We start from the raw sequence: 19969 nt of genomic DNA on the forward strand, positions 1-19969 counted from the left end.
CTTTACAGCTGGAAAGAGGAATAGTAAAGACTGGGGAGAAAGAGAAGAAAGGGAGTTCAAGACATGACGAGAGACCCGTTCTGAGATTCAGTGCGCTCCCGGACAGACGTTTCTGCTTCGTGGCTCTGACCCCCAAGCTCCTGGTGAAAACGGAAACGGGCTCAATGAGGCAGAACAGCTGTTCCCTAGGCACTGGGTGTGCAGCGTTGGGGGAGAGGCCCACCGCAGAGGACCCTCCCGATTGTACGTTCACACTGGGGCAGATTCCGGGGGATATGCTCTGGCCTGATTGAACTCGGGGTAGTCACTCTGCGCCCTCAGACCCCCTCAAGTGCAGATCAGTGCCAGAATTCCCAAATCAGACAGGTTTCCTTCTCTTTCATAATGGCCAAGTAGATAGATTGTCAACAGCCACTGACAAGGGGAGAAGGAGCCTAGACAAAGCCTGATGGCGAGGGGCTGGCTCTCTGTAAGGCGGCGGCCATGGCACCTGCTCATCTAGTCCAGGACCCGGAAGAGGGTGGAGTGGACATGGAGGGACCAGGGAGGAGGGGGAGGAACGCTGCTGCCCAGTGACACTCATCTGCTGTTCGCGCCGGGCTGCAGGGATTGGCAAAGCCTTCCACAATTTGGAAACATAAGAAGATACTTCATAGTCACCTAGGAAGGTGGCCAAGCCCTGTCCAATACAGTAAACTATTCTAATACTCCAAACAAGTTTCCTAGGAGGGAAAGATAACTAGTTCTAGAAGGTACTGCAACTTTGTATTACCTCAACAATCTTTTCACACATCGTTAGCTAAAACTGAACGAATGATCTCACACCTTCCAACCGAAATGGCTTCTCAGACCAACTTAAGCACAAATTGGTGTTCACAAAAATGGAATATTGGTGTCTTTTTTTTTTTAAACTATCAAGACTATTGATAGATATCAGCTTTTCAGGGTGTAATAGATAGCCTACAGAAAATGTGTGCATTCTTTGGATACATACATGATTCTTTGATTTTGGTGTCTTTCTTCTTTCCAATAGTTTTTCTTGCACTGTACAGTAGTAACTATCTCTCACAACGGATAAATAAGCTGTGAATTTTATACAATACTGATTATTTCATTCCACATTTACTTAGATTAGAAAGATAAATCTGAGCTTCCCACTATGGATTCATATGTAAACTTTCAGAAATGATGTTTCTTATGTCTGATGTAATAAATATAGAATGATTTCCTACTATTTAAAAACAATGGACACCACTTTCTATCAGTACCCATTAGGGGAAAGCCTAAGGCTGTGGGTCTGTTGTAGCACTGCCATGATTTGCTTTTTCTCCAGACACAGAATTCTTCAGAAACTGACCAGTAGCACCAATGTATAATCTTGATCGCATGGGCCATTTCTGAAAAAGAATATATAAACAAGAATCCAGAAGTTAGTATCTGTGACAGATATGTCTGTATTAGTAATATTAAAAATTCCAAATGCCTCAAACCAAATGCAATATCACGAAGCTAGTAACAATTGTAATTGTGAAGTCTAAGGAACAATATAAAAAATGTTTATTAATGCTAACAATCAAAGTAAAAATATACCAAGACTTTGATTATAACTGTATAAAATAATATGGGTTCATGTGGACAAGAACCTCAAGAAATCATGGAGAATGAATATAGTTAAGTGAAGGAAAATATATCTATCAACAGTGTTTTAATTTAAAACTAAATCTAAAACAAAAGTAAGCCTAAAACAAGATCCCTTGCTTTAAAGATATTTTAAGAAGTTATACATGGTAAATATTATATGTTCCCACTTGTCACAGAACTACAATGAGAAGTGACTAATTCAACTATTTACACATTTTATCTAGGCGCTCCTGGTGGCTCAGATGGTTAAGTGTCCAACTCTTGGTTTCCCCTCAGGCCATGATCACAGGGTCCTTCGAATGAGCCCTGCGTTGGGCTTGGCGCTCAGCACAGTCTGCTTTTCCCTCTCCTTCTGCTCCTCCCCCTGTGCTCTCTCTTTCTCAAATAAATTTTAAAAATCTTAAATTTTTTTTTAAATCTAGGGGCACCTGGGTGGCTTAGTCGGTTAAGTGTCTGCCTTCTGTTCAGGTCAGGATCCTAGGATTAAGCCCCTGTCAGGCTCCCTGCTCACTGGGGAGCCTGCTTCTCCCTCTTTCTCTATCCTCCCCCCATGCTTGTGTTCACTCTCTGTCAGATGGATAAATGAAATCTTAAAAAAATTTTTTTAAATTTATCTAAAAGCAGTATCTCGAAGTTGTAAATGTTATAATGTTTGGTGTTATGTAGATAAAACATCCAAAATAAATGTCTGGATGTAGCGGCATCATACAGCATTAACCTTTCAGTAATTATCACTTTTGTATTTTGGTTGTGAATTTTCTAAATTCACCTTAAAAATGGACAACATCTCAAAAATAATATAACTTATTGCCAAATAGACATGACGATGAAGAAACATATTACATAAGAAGTACTTTCAGAAATTTTTTTTGGGGGGGGTGTCTGATAATCAGTTAGTTCTAGGGCCCTTGGAATACTAGTCAGAGAAATACTACTTTTATATAGAGAGAAGTCTTTAAACTAATAAAGTGCAACTCCCAAAGTCAACAATGGGATCCCACACTCTCCAGAGAGTAAACGCTGCTTTTTTTATCACTGAACATTTACAGGCCCACTGCTGGTTACATAGCACCATGAAAGGTTCTTAAATGCCTGACAGATAATCTGCAGTGCTCAAATAGAGATACAATTATTAACAAGGTAAAGACCATGGGAACTTCAGATTCTTAACCCAAGCTTCCTATTAAAATCACACGAGGAGCTTTAAAAAATACTGATGGCCAAGTCACACACCAGACCAATTAAATCTGAATGGACCTGTTTTTGCAGAAGCTGAATATAAGGTAGAGTCAGATTGTACTTCTGAGTACAGTACTATCATCGAAACTGGCATTCCAGATGTAAAATGTAACTATAAGAGATAGTAAGTAGGCACGTGATATCATCCAGGAAGCTTCTGTTCTTAGCAACCAACAGAAGTCCTAATTTTATGCCTCCAGATCTAATAAGTGAATTTGCTCTCAGACAGTTCGGATCCATTTTAGAGTCCTAAATTCAGATTATTCTGGCTGGAAATCTATACTTATACACAAATAGAATATAAAATTTGCGTTATTAGAATTTAAAATGATCTACTCCTGTATAATCGTCCTATAAATAACCTTGTACTTTACATTTAATGCAATAATAACACTGACACTCTGCTACTTATTTTCACATCCATTTCAGGTTTGTTTTTTTTTTTTTAAATCACAGAGGTGCATTCTTACACATTCTGGGTGTATCAATGGTCCTGTCTTTGGGTTTTTGCCATGGATTGACGACCTGAGGGGTTTTAGAAACTGGTCTGGGGTCTTTCTGATATGTCAGGAGCTGACATTGTTAGATCAGGTTGAGTCTGCATTATACTGAAGAACCTTGTGCCGTAGTGCTACGGACTGAATGTTTGTATCGTGTTGCCCCACCTAATTCACATATCGATGCTCTAAGTCCCAAAGTGATGGTATTTGTAGAGGTAGTTCAGGCTAAATGAGGTTAAAAGGATGGGGTCCCTCATGATGGATTAGTGGTCTTTTTCCTTTTTTAAAGATTTTATTTATTTGAGAGAGATTGAGAAAGAGAGAGAGAGGGAGAGAGAACGAGTGGGGGGAGGGGCAGAGGGAGAAGCAGAGCATCGAGCCCAAGGACCTGGGACTCCATCCGAGGACCCTGGGATCATGACCCGAGCAGAAGGCAGACACTTACCCAAATGAGCCACCCAGGTGCCCAGATTAGTGGTCTTTTAAGAAGAGAAAGCTTCTTTTTTCCTGAGAAAGAGGAAGTTGGCCAACTGCAAGATAGGGCGAGAACGCTCACCAGGAATTCAATTGGCCAGTACCTGGATCCTAGACTTTCCAACTGCAGAACTGTGAGAGTATAAATTTTTTTTAAAGATTTTATTTATTTATTTGACAGAAATAGAGACAGCCAGCGAGAGAGGGAACACAAGCATGGGGAGTGGGAGAGGAAGAAGCAGGCTCATAGCAGAGGAGCCTGATGTGGGGCTTGATCCCAGAACGCCGGGATCACGCCCTGAGCCGAAGGCAGATGCTTAACGACTGTGCCACCCAGGCACCCCTGAGTTCTGTTTTTTAAGCTTTCCAGTCTACGGCATTCTGTTATTGCAGCCCAAGTGGACTAATACTTGTAGTTAATAGTGCAGGGCTAAAATAATCAATTTTAAGTGTATAATTTTGGCATATTATAAACCCGTGCTTCTCAATCTTTTAGATTCCTGCCTCGTATTCATGAGCATAAAAATCTCATGCTTAAAATTTGCATGTGATTTGAATATTCCATATGAATTAAATATATTTAAAAGCAAATAAAATAAACATACCACTGAATGCTTCCTGGTATTTCTGATATGTGCTACCTGGGTACTGTTGTATTGAGAATCACTCTAAATCATGCAACCAAATGTAGAGACAAATGAAGATATGTGTTCCTTGGCGGGACATAAGTAATTAATGAAGCAAACTTAAAAATGTATATGTGAATTTTTGGGGTGCCTAGCTGGCTCACTGGGAGGTGTGTGGCTCCTGATCTCAGGGTCACGAGTTTGAGCCCCACGGTGGGTGTAGAGATTACTAAAAAATAAGCTAAAATAAACTTAAAAAATGTGTATGTGAATTTTTGCCTCGTTTTTCATGAACTTAATAATAAAACTTTAAGAACTTTGTACTTTGATTTCCAAAGGTTTCTAATGATTTTACTCAACTGAATTTAATGTAAATATGTAGTTTTAAGAGTCAGAAATATGGGATGCCTGGGTGGCACAGCGGTTAAGCGTCTGCCTTCGGCTCAGGGCGTGATCCCAGGGTCCTGGGATGGAGCCCCACATCAGGCTACTCTGCTGGGAGCCTGCTTCTTCCTCTCCCACTCCTCCTGCTTGTGTTCCCTCTCTCGCTGGCTGTCTCTATCTCTGTCAAATAAATAAATAAAAAATCTTTAAAAAAAAAAAAAGAGTCAGAAATAACATGCAAATAAAATATTGGTTAGGCTCATGTCAGTAATATGCCAAAAAAGCCAGTTGACGGTTTTACATTTCACCTTTCAATGGAATGTTTTAACATTGTGTGGATTAACACAATCCTGACCTCTATTTTACCTAATAAAATTTATTTAAAACCATGTTGTTTCATTAGTCTTAGAACAATCTAACAAACTCATAGGATTAACCAAACTGAACCTGAAAACCTTAAAAATGCACTCTTGGATTCTGGAGTTCAATGACCCCCAAATAACAAAACTTTGTGTTTATTTAAACATTATTGTATATGTATATTATCAACAGTATATATACATATTGTATATGTATATTATCAGCATTATCCAGGGATAATGCAATTAATAAAGTCATCTGTGCTTTTCTCCCAATATAAGAATCTGAAATATATCCCTGTTCTCTTGGAGGATCACTGCCCTTTGGTACACTGGTGCTAATCAAATTGCTCACATCCCAAAGGGATGAAAACTGCTGTTTTAGGCTATGCCCCAGTAGCCCAGTCACTTAAACCTTCCAGTTTCATTTGAGATACTCTTAATGTAAATTCCCCAAAATGCTAAATCCCAGTGCAGATAATAAGGGCGATGACTCAAAATCATGGCCTTGAAATATTTGTCAACAGATCTTTAATCATCAAAGACATAGTAATACTATGTTGTAAGGCAGAAAAAAAAAAGTCACCTTGGAACACTTTTTAACTAAGGGTTACAACACCCTTAGTTAACTAAAGATTAGTACAAACAATCAGAATATTTTTATTTCTTTTGCATTAGATTAATCAAAGATAGACTCAATATTTAAGCATTTGGTAATATCCGTAAAATAATGTGTTACAGGTGGTTTCAATTACATGTATGAAATCTCTTTCCTCCAAACCTCCAAAAGCACATGGTTATAGCTCTCTTACGGCACACAGAACATTATCCCTTACAGTACTGTTATTTTATTTTTGTCTTTGTCTCTATTATATATTCATTTAGGGCAGGGATTGAGTCTTACTCTTAATTATATCCACTCTCCTAACAGTGCTTTGCATACAGTAGACACTCAGTAAATGATTTTAAAACAGACTACTCACTTGTTCAACCACCATCAATTTCATTTTAAAGAGGTAATCCTTGGCCCTGTTTCATTATCCCTAGAATTGTCTTTTAAAATCAAAACAATTGATTTGAGGACAAATGAAATTTAATTTTTCTTAAAAGAGTTATAAAACTACAAAAACATTTGGTGCCCGAATTAAGTACAATAAACAAAAACCAAAAACCTCCTGTTAAGCTTATTGTTACACGAAAATTATTAACAGTTTTTATTCAAAAAGATACTATAAGAAACAAAGGTAAAAACAATTTGATTTCTTATTTGAATTGTATCTCCCACAGAGGCTTTAACAGATGCTTTCTGTATTAAAGTCTACTTAATGTTAAACTTTTTTAGAGTATATGGGAAATGTCAAAAGAAATCTAATATTAATGATATATTTGAATATCAATTTAATGCAGACTGTAGTGCAAAACCGCTAATTAATAATGAATGACTTTTCAGTGGAGATTATATTATATAGCACGTGAACAGAATGAGGTCTATCATAATTATAAACAAATGATATTCCAAATTTCTATATTCAAAGTAGTTTGAGCTTCCCATCATGTTGATTATATTTGCGAAGTAAACTGTTAAAACTCACCACAGAATTTTCAGTTAATATTAGAGAGTGTACTTTACTACATTTCAATGATGGTTATTCAATAATTTATTGAATACTGATATGCTTAAGGCTAAGTCCTGATTTTGTATTCGTGTGTAGCAAAATATTTCAGAATGGTAGAACCAAAAATTTGAAAATTTAGGTTTAGAATATACAGGGAAGATAATGCATGGATTATCTTCCAGATGAATGCTGGATTTTGAAACAATCAAATCTAGGCGAAAAGGACAATGCAGAGTCTAAACACTGCAATATAGGTAATAAATCATAACCATATACACCATGCTAAATGAAAACCCTGACCATTTTACCTATATGTAATGTAAAAATTATACAAAACGGATTCAAACAGCTAATTTTGCACATTACAGAATTTTAATATAATGTTGAATCAGCCTGATTAACATACCCCAATCTATTGTGAAAATTACATAAATACATTACAGTTTTTTTAACATTCTAGGTAACTGATTAATCCATGATAATTAACCTTTATTAAGACCGACTGAAAATTTACTCCGCAGGATGGCAGAACGGCCTCACTTTGTACTTACCAGTTTTACAAAAAAATTTCAACATGGTTTCCTGGGTTATTTAAGGGGTGATAATTCCATCACTCCCTTTAAATCGTGAAACTTTTCAACCATCTGATAAAAAACACGATGGAAATGTAATTATGTAAATTAAAAACTCTCAAAGGCTCATAAATGTAAATCTGGTACTAAAAATCACTAGAACTTGCCAAACAGCCCACCAGGCACTCCCAAGAAACTTCCCATCTAGGAAAGGCATCATGTAGGCTGCATCCTGTAAATGCCGTGGGACACCCGTACGATCCAAGCCACTTCGGGTTTAAATCCACTACCTGTGGACAGTTACGGAGTAGCCTTTTGCAGTGGGGACCTCGCTACCTACCGGTGCCCTTGCGGGCCAAGGTCGCTCTCCGGATCTGTTCCCGGCCTCACCCCGAGGGAGGAGTGAGAGCTCGGTGGCATCTGCCCAGGCCGTGGCCGACCCGGAGGGTTAAGGTACCCTGCTCCTGGCCCAGCTCCGCAGGGAGCCTTGCCTGCCTACCTTGACAGGGTGTAGGTAGCCGTCGCCGCGCAGGGCGCCCAGCCCGGCGTCCGCCGGCGCTTCGGCGTCGTCCTGCAGGCTGCGGGTGAGGTGAGCAATGTAGGTCGTGGCCAGCAGCAGCACGTCCAGCTTGGACAGCTTGGTGTCCGGCGGCACCGACGGCAGCGTGCGCTGCAGCTCCAGGAAGGCGTGCCGCAGCGTCTGCACGCGGCTTCGCTCCCGCGCAGCGTTCGCTGCAGCCGGCCTGCCGCCCCCCGGGCGCGCGCCACCGCGGGCCCGCCGGTCCTGGCCCAGCCCTGCCCCGGGCTCGAGTCGCGGGTGGCGGCAACCGGGGGCGCGGTCTCGTTGCTAGCGATCAGGGGGCTGCCTGCGGGGCCGTCGCGGTCCATGGCGGCTTTCCGCGCTGCGTGCCCTGCAAAGGACCCAAGGCGCGGTGAGGCCCGGCGCGGGTCGAGCTTAACCCGGGGAAGCGCAGGCCTCTAGCTTCAACTGCACACCCGGCCGGGCCATCGACGTGGCTCGGGGCGTTCTCAGAGATGAGGTCGTTTTGACTGGGGCGTGTTTACCTCCCGGCGTCTTGGGAAACTTGTGGGGCCTGACAGTTCCTGGGCTTAGAAGGCTTAGGAGGGGCGTGGTGCCGGCTTTACTTTTCACGGACAAATTAAGTGAAAGGGCTACTATACCGAGGAAAGAAGATCTCGGAAGCACAGCTCCGGTTCGGAACTTGTCTGCACTTCTGGAACGTTGTGAGCCAGCCCCGCAGGAGAGATGGGCAGGTCTTTCTCGCGGGGCGCAGCGGGAAGCCCTGGCCTTGCCAGGGTCCTCAGTGCCCACGCGGGCAGCCCTCGCACCATTCGTTCCCGAGGCCAGGGATGGGTGACGGCGGGAGCTCCTTCCAATTTCTGCGGGAGGAGAAGGGACCCCTGACCTCCACTTTGGACTAAGGCACCCGCTATCTTAACGAACCTGGGGACCAAGCGACGCGGCTGGGGTCGGACCGAGGTCCTCACCTTTCCTGAAGCGACGGTGCAGGGCTCCGCTCCGCTGCACGAGCGGGCCGGGAACTCGAGCTGGATCTGAGTGGCCCGGGCCGCAGAGGTCACTCCATCCTCGTCCAGCCGAAGTCGACAGCCGCTTCTAGGCCCTGCTGGGCGCGCCTTTTATGCGGGCGCCCCCGTGGTCAGGCGTGTGTGGACCAGACTCGATGTAGGGGTGGGACAGCAGGACCCGCTTAGGTCCGCGCCCACCTGCGGGGCTCTGCCAGGGGCCGAGTCATTAATCAAATGGTCCGGCGGGGCGGGGCAACAGGGGGCGGGGCGTAGCCATGGCCCCGCCCCCCGCCTCGTCCCGGTTCGCCCCGAGGCGCGACTGCAGGCGCAGCACGTCGAGCGTCCGCGGTGTCGAAGGCCCGCGGAGCGGCCTCGCGAGTTGTCTCGCCTCGCTGCCGGCCTTTTGTCACGGGTCCGGGCTGAGCGCCGGCGCCTCCCAGGCAGGCGCGGGGCGGAGGCGGGAACCGTGCCGTTTTGCTGAGCGTGACTTTTAATTTTCTGAGGAAATGTGGAGTGTGCGGCTGCGCTGCGCTAACCTATTATTCTACCACCAAGGTAAATGTTTCATGCTGCCCTGATTGAAACAGTAGTCCCTCCACCTCGATATTCCGCGACCAGTTTATAGCCGCTCGGAGACAGTGCGCCTACGGTGATGTTTGAAGTTCTCCAAAGCAGACTAAACGGCCCTGGGATCGCGGTCGCTTCTCCCCCGGGGGCGCGGACCATTGCAAGACGCCTCCGTCGCACACGCGGGGCCCCGCTTTGTTTCATTTTTGGAGCTAAATTTAGTCCTTGCTCCGCCCCCCCCCCTGCAGAGAACTCGCCTGAGACGTCCTGCACTTGGGGGCCCACGGGAAGCGTGGCCTGCAAGCTGTGCTGTGAGGGGCTCTATCCGAGGCTCTTTTAGAGCTGATGCTGGCTCGGCGCCGCTTGGCCTGTTCGCAGCCGGCCCGGGAAGCGCTGGGCCACGGACGGCCCCGGCCCTGTGGCTCCCGCGGGTCCTGGACCCGGGGACTTCAGAGGTGACGTCTCAGTGGACGCACGATAATTTCTAGAACGGAGTTAGTATGTCCTTGAAATAATGCCTCAATTCGAAGAGCAGGACATTTAAAAATCTTTGGAGTCAAGACAGTATCAAATTTAAAATATCATTGATGAAATTGCTCTTGTATATGCGACGTGATTTCTTTACAATAGGTTTTTAAATCGGAACTATTAGGTGGTACGTAGTAATGGTGACACTTGCATTTTAAGATATCATTCCACACTTCGGATCAGGATAATATCACCTTCAGTTCCCGTTCAATAACTGTAATTAAATTTACGCTTTAGAAAGGAATGGACCAAAATACCATTGGCTCAAAAAAGGGTTATTTTCTTTTGATGAACGAGGAAGCACATCTTTATTTTCTCAATAAATTGTATGTAATGAGGCATAAAGCAATTGAAAAGCAATGTTTCAGATGCCATAAAGAAGCAAATCAAACAACTTAAAGGTCTTTCTTATATAGTGAGATACCCTAGAGCTACAAACAACAAAAGATGATATTGCCTAGTAGTATAAAAGTAAAAAAAAACCCAAAAAACCCAAACATTTCATATCACTTAAGGCTGAATTTATTCTTTTCTTTTTAACAAACAAATTTACTGAGTTATGGAGAAGTTCAGGTATATCACATTTTTGTCAGCAAGCTTTCAGATTCCTTCAAAGAGAGATTCCTGTATTAATAGAGAAAAAAACAGGAATATTTTAAAGATGAAAGTTATCCGAAATGGGAGCAAACATATAGACTCTAAGATACAACAGTAGTAGAGGCTGATGATTAGTCACCAAACTGTGTGAATCTTTTTAAAGGAAGTGGAAAGAAAGATTCCTGCCACCCTGAGTAGAGAAGAATGTGGAAAAGCTATGCGTTGGGAGAAGTGTGGAAATAAGAATTTTGGAGGGAAGGTGGTCTGGGCTAGGGTGAGGCAATCGCCTAGGGCTCCTTAACGTTTGCATCCTTGGCATCTCATGTGCCTCACCCTAGCCTAGCCTGCTAAAGTCTCCTCTTAAGTGGAGGAGGTGAGGTGGAGGTGGGGGCACCAGGGAAGCTCTTCACTGATAACAGAGGCTGGAAAATGGAAGCTGTGTTGCCCGATAGGTTCAAAAGAAAAGACTGATGAAGCGATACTGACCACTGCAGGCCACCTCTTCTTACCTGTTGCCACTCTAAGCAGCCTCTCTGAATCCTTTTCATGATTCTAGAGTAGTCTTCTTCTGGCAAGAAGCCATTATTTGCCGTTAAGTTAAAAACAGAAGATGAAAATCTTCAAATTTTCAACATTACATGCATTAGTAACAGGTGCCTTTTTAAATTATATGTGCAAAGTGCTTTACAAAAAAGCACTTTATTTTCTCATTTAGTCTACAAAAATCCTTTGAGGATTTTACATTTTATGGTTGAGAAAATAAGACTCAGCGGGATTAAGTAACTTGTCAAGGTCACACAGCTAGTCAGTGGCAGAGAGAGGGTTCAAGCCAGGCAGACTGACCCTAATTCCTTGTACTTTTTACCATACCTATTCTATTTAATATTTGCAGAGTTCTTCATAATTTGCAAAACATTTTTTGTATCTATTATTGCAATAAGGGGTGTATTTTAACCTGACTCCCTATTAACAATTGAAACACTATTTTCATAGTACAGTATATTCTTTGGAGTTCTTGTCTAGTTTTCCAGAAGGTAGATGGCTTTAGAGTGCTATAGATTTTATTTTGTGGAGTATGGTGTAGATCTTAAAATTATATGTCTTTCTCTAAACATATCAATTTGTCCTTAACTTACCATCTCTGTAATGTAAAATAATCACACATACCAGTGAAGAAGCTATATTGCTGTTTTATATGTGTGTGTGTAACATAATAAAACATAGGTTTTATATAATTTATATAATTGGTGCTTTTTTTCATCTTTCAACTATTTCCCTTATTGTTTAGTTAAGGTATAATGTACATAGTAAAATTCATTCTTTTGAGTATATAGTTCAGCAAGCTTTGATAAAAACTACCATAATAAAGATATGCAACATTTCATCATCCCACCCTTCCATTCCCTTGTGACTCTGTGCATTCTTCTACTATGCCTTGCAACTACTGATCTGTTTTCTGTCTCTATAGTTTTGCCTTTGCCAGAATGTCATAGAATCATACAGTGTGTACCCTTTTAAGTTGGCTTCTTTAGCTTAGCATAATGCTTTGAGATCTGTGCATCTTGTTTTGTGCATCACTAGTTCATTCCTTTTTAATGCTGAGTAGTGTTCCATTGTGTGGATATACCACGGTTTGTTTATCCTTTCCCCAGTGTCAGACCTTTGGGTTGTTTTGTTTTTGGTGATATGAATAATCCACTATAAACGTTCAGGTACAGATTTTTGTGTGCGCATAGGTTTTCATTTCACTTGGAAAAATACCTTGGACTAATAGTGGGGCTGTTAGATGTGGTAAGTACGTGTTTAACTTTATAAAAGTATGTCCGACTATTCCCACGTGGCAGCAGTGCACAAGAATTGCAGTTGTTCCTTATCTTTGCTAGGATTACCAGATTCTTTTTCTTTTTATCCATTTTAATATATGATTTTCAAGAAAAATTGAGCCATTATTTTAAAATCCATTGACTTCTTAATCTAGGTATCTTGCTTGTCAGCTAGTCTGATTTCTCAGGTTTAAGAACTTGAGAGAGTTCTGCCTGGCTACACTGTTTTGGAGCAGAGTAACTGCAGGTGCCTTTAGGGGACATGTGCTCTCCAGTTCACCTCAGTCACATTCTCCCTGCTTCCCTCACTTGTTTTACGTGCCTATACTTGAGGGCGTTTTTGAGACCCCTTGCAGAGTAGTTGGGAGCTTGGCTTTTAGAGTCAGTGACCCGAATTCAAGTTCCAGCTCTGCCTCATGGCAGTTGTGTGACTTTGGGCCCCTCTCTGACTGGGCCTCTCCAGTGCTCATTTTCTCCATCTATAAAATAGGTCTGATCATATTCTTATCTCAGAGGGTTTGCTGTTTTTAAAAATTTGGGTAGTGAATATTCCAGTATCAAAGTAGACATTTGAAAATGGGAAATAACGTAATTCTTAAAAATTAGATCTTACATAACTCTTGTTCACAGAGTAAGCCATTGACAGAATTGAGACTAGAAGTCACAAAACCTAGCTTAGATTGTTCCAAAAAAACCTTTTGTTGTTTACCATGATTGCTTTTCTGTTTTTTTAAAGGAGGGGTGTCCTGATTTCAGAAGGGTTCCTTGACTACAAATCAAAGTCTTAATATTATACCTACATACTGATACATGGAAGTTTATTTTGCATATAAAATGAACTAGACTGAGGTTAGGTTTAACATAGCATAATTAAAGGCATTTAGAGCTTTGTAGATGAATTTATATAAGATCATCCCAGAGTTTTGTAACTAAAAATATTACCTAATTTTAAAAACTCTTGAGGCACATAGATCTGTTGTTACAACTGTTCAAACATAACCTTAGCAGTAGTGAAAGCAAGTTATTTTTACCGCTTTTAAAGTTCACTTTTTCACTCAAAGAAACCTAATACTTCAATATTCTAACTAAAGATAGTAGATATTTTATTAATGTAGATATTTTAAGTAATGTACAGTGAACATTTCCTGGTGAATTATGGGCTCCTTAAAAGTATCTAAAACTAAAGGCATTCTAACCCAGCTACAGAGTTATTTTTGCAGTAACAAAAGAGATGGATTGACTCTATGGACATGGCTTAGTCTTGAAAGATAAATAATCAAGTAACAATTTGCTTTCTTCAGGGTACCATGCTCTACAGTATTCTCAGTGGATCTTATTTACAATATGTAAATGCATTTAACGTCTATTTTAAAATTACTAAGTCTCAAGCACCTCCTTGCATGTTTGAAAAGAGAGGAAACATCTGTCAGAAGTACTTACTGTGACAAACACAGAAAGAAGCAATCATGTGTACACTTTTTAATACCATAAATTATTTTTAATTGAACAGTGAAGGCATTTGTTTAGGATCAGCCTTTAAATAAAAAATAGTTTTGAACTAATCTTTAATTAAAGTGTACATCGACAGTATCAAGTTCAGTTGGAGGGTCAAAAACAACGTCAATGAGTCTGACTTTTTCCTCCCTGTAGGGAAAGCAGGCTTGTGTAAATATACATGAGCACAGACTGCACGCATTTATAAAGGAGGTGAAAAACATTCCCCTGTCATTGGACAGATGTTGCTTCACTGTGTTCACATAGGATATGGGCACAGCTCTTAATGTGTAGAGCCTTAAAGGAATATGGGTCACATACTTTTATCATTTTGGAAGAAGACTCTAAGCTCTCTTATACCTCTGAGCATTAAATGTATACTATAGGGGACCCGTCTGCTGATGCTAGCTCATTCTCCCCTTAAGGTAATTAAGGGAAGGCGTTGCCTTAATCAACTTTTTAGATTTTTAGAATTTATTCTTTCTGTTTGGTGGTTTTTTAAAAAGATTTATTTACTTATTCGAGAGAGAGCGAGAGCGAGCGTGCGCATGAGTACATGCTGTGGGAGGGGCAGAGGAAGAGGGAGAGTCTTGAGTAGACTCTGAATCCTGAGGTCACGACCCTGAGACCAAAACCTGGGCCAAAATCAAGAGTCAGAAGCTTAACCAACTGCACCACCCAGGCACCCTGAGGGTTGGTTTTTTTTTTTTTTTAAACACTTTAGTGACCTTCTACTTTATTCTCATTATCTCTTAGCTTTATGCTAAATTAGTAAAATGTTAACGATAGGCACACCCTAAAAATCTATATCAAGAGCTTAATGAAATTCCATATTGGTCACCTTTTATTAAAGAGAGGTAGAACTAATATTCTCATTTCGTAAGACTTAAATCTTTTATGATACCAAAATGATATTTTGGCATGTTTTCAGGAAAATGTTACCCGAAGAAATAAAAAACTTTTCAAATATTTATGTAATATTTTTTCACATTATAAAACTGAAGACTTGGGATTGAAGGTAATTGACTTCACTGACAGTGACAAAAGCAGGACATTCTTTATTTCCTTCTCACGGGAACCTCTCTATTCTGCCAGCTTCTTTTAGAGCATCCTGTCTTCGCAGTACATACTAGTTAGAGACACATTTAGCTCTGTATTTAGTGTTCCTAGTTAGGCAAATGAGGATAGAATGATTTATTTGCTGTTTTGTCAGTGCAGTCCTAGCGATTAGAGCTTTGCTTGGGGCTACAGAATATGCAGTATGTGCCACAGTTCACAACTGATCTAACGTGTGTGTGGCAATGTACAGAATTTACCAACACTGTTTTCTGAGTCTATGTCTTTTCTTTATTGTTTTCCTTTCCACCTTGATGATATATTAGCAAGACCTTTCAAGATGCTTGTCAAAGAAATGAAACTGAAGAACACTGTTGTGGAATTGACGCTAATTATGTAATTCTTTTTTTTTTTTTTTAAGATTTTATTTATTTATTCGACAGAGATAGAGACAGCCAGCGAGAGAGGGAACACAAGCAGGGGGAGCGGGAGAGGAAGAAGCAGGCTCATAGCAGAGGAGCCTGACGTGGGGCTCGAACCCATAACTTCGGGATCACGCCCTGAGCCGAAGGCAGACGCTTAACCGCTGTGCCACCCAGGCGCCCCTAATTATGTAAGTCTTTCAAGAATCTACCAGGGTACTATGGACAGAGTGGCTCAGGTTTTGATGGTAATGGTAACATACATAAGCAGTGAAGCAAACTCTCATGCAGCTTCTGTGTTGTTTGTTTGTTTTTGGTGAGTGAAGATGAGCTTGGACTCCATGTCCTTTTTCCTCTCCCTGAATAAAGCATTTTGCAGACTCACAGGACCCTTTCTCCCTAATGCCTCCATCTCATCTAGCCTAAGCCACTCTCGAGGGAACGGGGCTAGGACCGTGCAACAGTGTTGTTCATAGGTCTTTTTTAGGTGGGCTCCATTAAAGAATGCTAAGTCACCATACCTTGACTGTACTCTGCAAAGAGGGTCTCACAACAGGGGCGCCTGGGTGGCACAGCGGTTAAGCGTCTGCCTTCGGCTCAGGGCGTGATCCCGGCGTTATGGGATCGAGCCCCACATCAGGCTATTCCGCTATGAGCCTGCTTCTTCCTCTCCCACTCCCCCTGCTTGTGTTCCCTCTCTCGCTGGCTGTCTCTATCTCTGTTGAATAAATAAATAAAATCTTTAAAAAAAAAAGGGGGGGGGTCTCACAACAAACCTGTCTGGCCTTCAGCAGGCAGTTCAGGAAAAAGGAAATCTATTCTAGAGGATGTATCCTGGCTCTGATTACTTTCTCAAAGAAACATGCTTTTGCCCCCATCGTTATAGTGTAATGACTACTGTGATATAATTGGAAAGATCAATAGAGCAATCATATTGATTATAAATGAGAAAAACTTGAACAAATAATTTATAGGTTGTATTAGGATCTGGTTTATAATGCTCATAGCATTTATCACACTCCACAGTAATTGTATACCATTTGACTCTCCAACCAGCTTGTTGTAAGATCTTTGAGATCGGGACTATCTCATTTGAGTTTTTATATTCAGTATTGCCCAGCATATAGCAGGTACCTGTTAGTTTTATGAATAAATGAACTTATTTTCTGGTATGACTGAAGCAATACCATTTTTTAAAACTAAAAAAGCAATTTTCTCCTTATCAGGAAACTTAAAGCTGATTCATATGGAGCTACATTATGCATATATATGCTCAAGGTTTAGAATAGTGACTCTTTAACTAATGTTTTAGATCGTAAACCCCTTTGAGAATCTAATGAAACTTCTCCTTCAGGGACACCAGTTTAAGAACCTTCGGTTTGGAGAAGTAGTGAAAGTAGCCTACCTCTGTTGCCCCTCCTTTTTGCCACTAGATACCTGTGGCATAGTAATCTATTCACTAGTGGACCACCCATCATCAACTAGGCCTCAGGCTCCTTTGATATGATCCCTACTCATCCAGACATCTTTACCTGCTGCTTTTGGGACTGTCCTGAGTCACTTGCCCTACCTCAGTGGGTATATCTAGTCTGTGACTCCCAGCTCTTCTCGAACTAATTACTCCACCACAACTGTGTGATTATCGGGCAGACCAACAATGAACTTTTTTGGGGTGGGGTGGGGGAGGGGTGCTTGGTTAAGAAGAATTGAGACCCCAAAACAAGGAGACAGTTGGAGGGCCTCTCTTCCTCTGTGTTGTTGACAGGGTGTCCCATCTTCCCAAAAAAGAGAAATCACACAAATATTTGAAAGAATCTACCCCATATCTTCAGTAATTTTAGGGTTATCTTCTTGGGAGCTTTCTGTGGATGCATTTCCATCTGGAATCCATCTCTGTATATCAGACTGATTTTGGCTTACCCACCTGTGATGCATTGTTTCAAAGTTACGTGTAGTATACAAAGAATTAAAATGTTTTGCTTTGAAACTAATAACTAAATTGTAAACATGGCCTATGACAGCATAAGACTATCCAAAATTATAATTTATGAAAGGGAATTAAAGTTAAATAGATCCACAATAAAACCAATTAAAAACTTAATATTCCAGATCAAATATTACAGACTTGCATATGTAAAAACCTATCCAGGAAAGTTTATGGTCAGCTCTCATAGCCAAAATGGGTACACCAACATTAATATAAATATGAACTGCCCTTGCATTCTGCTGTTCTGAGTTTAGTTTTTTAGTTTTTCAGAGGGTTTAACCTATAGGGAGTAGATTAATTATTAATTATGTATAGTTTATGGAGGGCATCCATACCTTTATTTTGGCACTTAACATTCCACATCATTTCCCTATTGAGAGATCTTCCTCCCTTTCCAGCAATTATTTCCCTTTAAGTGGGCATTGTTTTATTTACCTCTAATTCCAGTGTTTCGCATAGTCCTCTGTACCTCCAATGTGCTTAATAAATATTTATTAAAAGAATAAATCAATGTTTCCACAGAAGCACTACAGAAGTATATGCTAAAAGATATGCATATATTTTGGATTTTGTTAGTGTTTGATTTTGTTTCCTAATTTGAGTTATATAGCTATGTGGCTATATTTAGGACAAGATTTTTTATCATAAGATCCTTGAAGTCTGAAGTCATAATTCCTATAAATCTTGTCATAACCTCCAATATAGAGCTCCAAATTTACAAGGCTATCAAAAATATGTAAACGGTCATGAAGTACACAAGTTATTATCTTCCTAAGAATTCCTGTTCACTTATAATGTATTTGGTTGTACAGGATGTCTTTAAAAGGTTCATCTTAGTTCTTCTAAAGACCTAAAGGTATATTGTAGATTTTAAAAATACATAACATATCTTCTAGACTTTAATTCATGCTTTCCATTTCTTTTGAGCAGTAATAACAGAGCCTTAGTAAAACCATAGTGTTAAGTTGTTGGTCACATACCGAAGGTTGGAGTGACTGTGTGCTACATACATGTATCTACAGATGTCACTGATGTTATTCCAGAAAGACTCAGAACTGAGTCATTGTGTTTGGATGGGAATGGCAAACATATAGGAGGCGAGAGAGAAGGGTATCTACAAGTGGTCAAGGGAGAATAACTAAGTACTCCTGAGGAAAACTCAAGATAATTTTCTCTTGCAGCTAATCAGCTTTCAATTTCAATTATATTTTAATTGACCTTAGAGTTTATTTTTCAATATAGTAAAATCATATAATCTATTAGAATACTTAAAATTATTTTAATATTATCCCATTTTCTCTGCAGTTTTTATTTACAAAAATTATTTGTTTACATTATCACATATTTATACATCTGCAGATTTCCCTAAATTCCCACCAATCCAAAGTGAATTTCTAAGTAGAGGAGACATCATTGTCCTTCTATCAAGCATAATTCAGCCAGTCATTGCTAGAGTTGTCACTAGAAGCCAAAGCTGTTTGATGAAGTTAAATAATTTTGATTAATCAATCACTGCTATCTTTGTGACCTTAGACAAGTTATTTCACCTTTCTAAAACTCAGCTTTCTCATCTACAAAATGGATGTAATAATCATCTTTGCCATAGGTTATAATGATTAATTGCAATGATGTTTATAGATATCTGAAATGTTTAGCATAGTAAAAATTACCTCTTTTTTCCCTTACCCCCTCTTCTTTTCCTCCTAGCCTAGAGTGCTTTCTATTTAAAATTATTAATGATTATTATAATAGCAACTACAGCAAGGTATGAAATGATACTTCTGTACTATGTAACATTCTATATGGCTTTTAAAAAATTTGTGCGAAGAACATTAAAATTTTTTAAATTAAAATTAACTTTTTAATTTTAATTCCAAATAATTAGCATATGATAGATTAATTTTAGGTGTATAATGTAATGATTCAACAATTGTATAAATTACTCAGTGCTCATCATGATAAGTACATTCTTTAATCCCCTTCACTTATTTCACCCATCCCTCTACCCATCTCCCCTCTGGTGACCATCAGTTTTTTCTCTGTAGTTAAGTCTGTTTTTTGTTTTATCTCTCTTTTTTTTCCCCCTTGCTTATTTTGCTTAGCATTATACTCTCTAGCTGCATCAATGTTGTTGCAACTGGCAAGATTTCATTCTTTTTTGTGGCTGGATAATATTCCATTGTATATATACACCACATCTATCCATTCGTCTATCAAGGGACACTTGGGCTGCTTCAATAATTTGGCTATTGTAGATAATCCTGCAATAAACATAAGGGTGCGTATATCACTTTGAATTAGTTTTTGTGTATTTTGGAGTTAAATACCCAGGAGTGTAATTACTGGATCATAGGGTAGTTCTTTTTTTTAACTTTTTAAGGAACTTCTATATGGTATTCCATAGTGGCTGCACCAGCTTGCATTCCTACCAATAGTGCGTGAGCATTCTTTTTTCTCTACATCTTTGCCAACACTCATTGTTTCTTGGGTTTTTTTATTTTAGCCATTCTGATGGGAGTTAGGTGATATCTTATTG

The 19969-nt window shown here is 40.2% G+C and overlaps 1 protein-coding gene across 1 annotated transcript; it reads right to left on the bottom strand.

Annotated features, from left to right (window-relative positions):
- Nucleotides 1–1283: 1283 nt before the first annotated feature.
- TCF24 (transcription factor 24) lies at nucleotides 1284–8299 on the bottom strand. The gene is given in 4 exon segments (XM_034668193.1): nucleotides 1284–1397; nucleotides 7911–8181; nucleotides 8183–8211; nucleotides 8213–8299. Coding segments are annotated over 4 exon segments (501 nt in total).
- Nucleotides 8300–19969: the final 11670 nt, after the last annotated feature.

This window comes from Ailuropoda melanoleuca, chromosome 9, assembly GCF_002007445.2.
Source record: "Ailuropoda melanoleuca isolate Jingjing chromosome 9, ASM200744v2, whole genome shotgun sequence".
NCBI classification, from domain to species: Eukaryota; Metazoa; Chordata; class Mammalia; order Carnivora; family Ursidae; genus Ailuropoda; species Ailuropoda melanoleuca.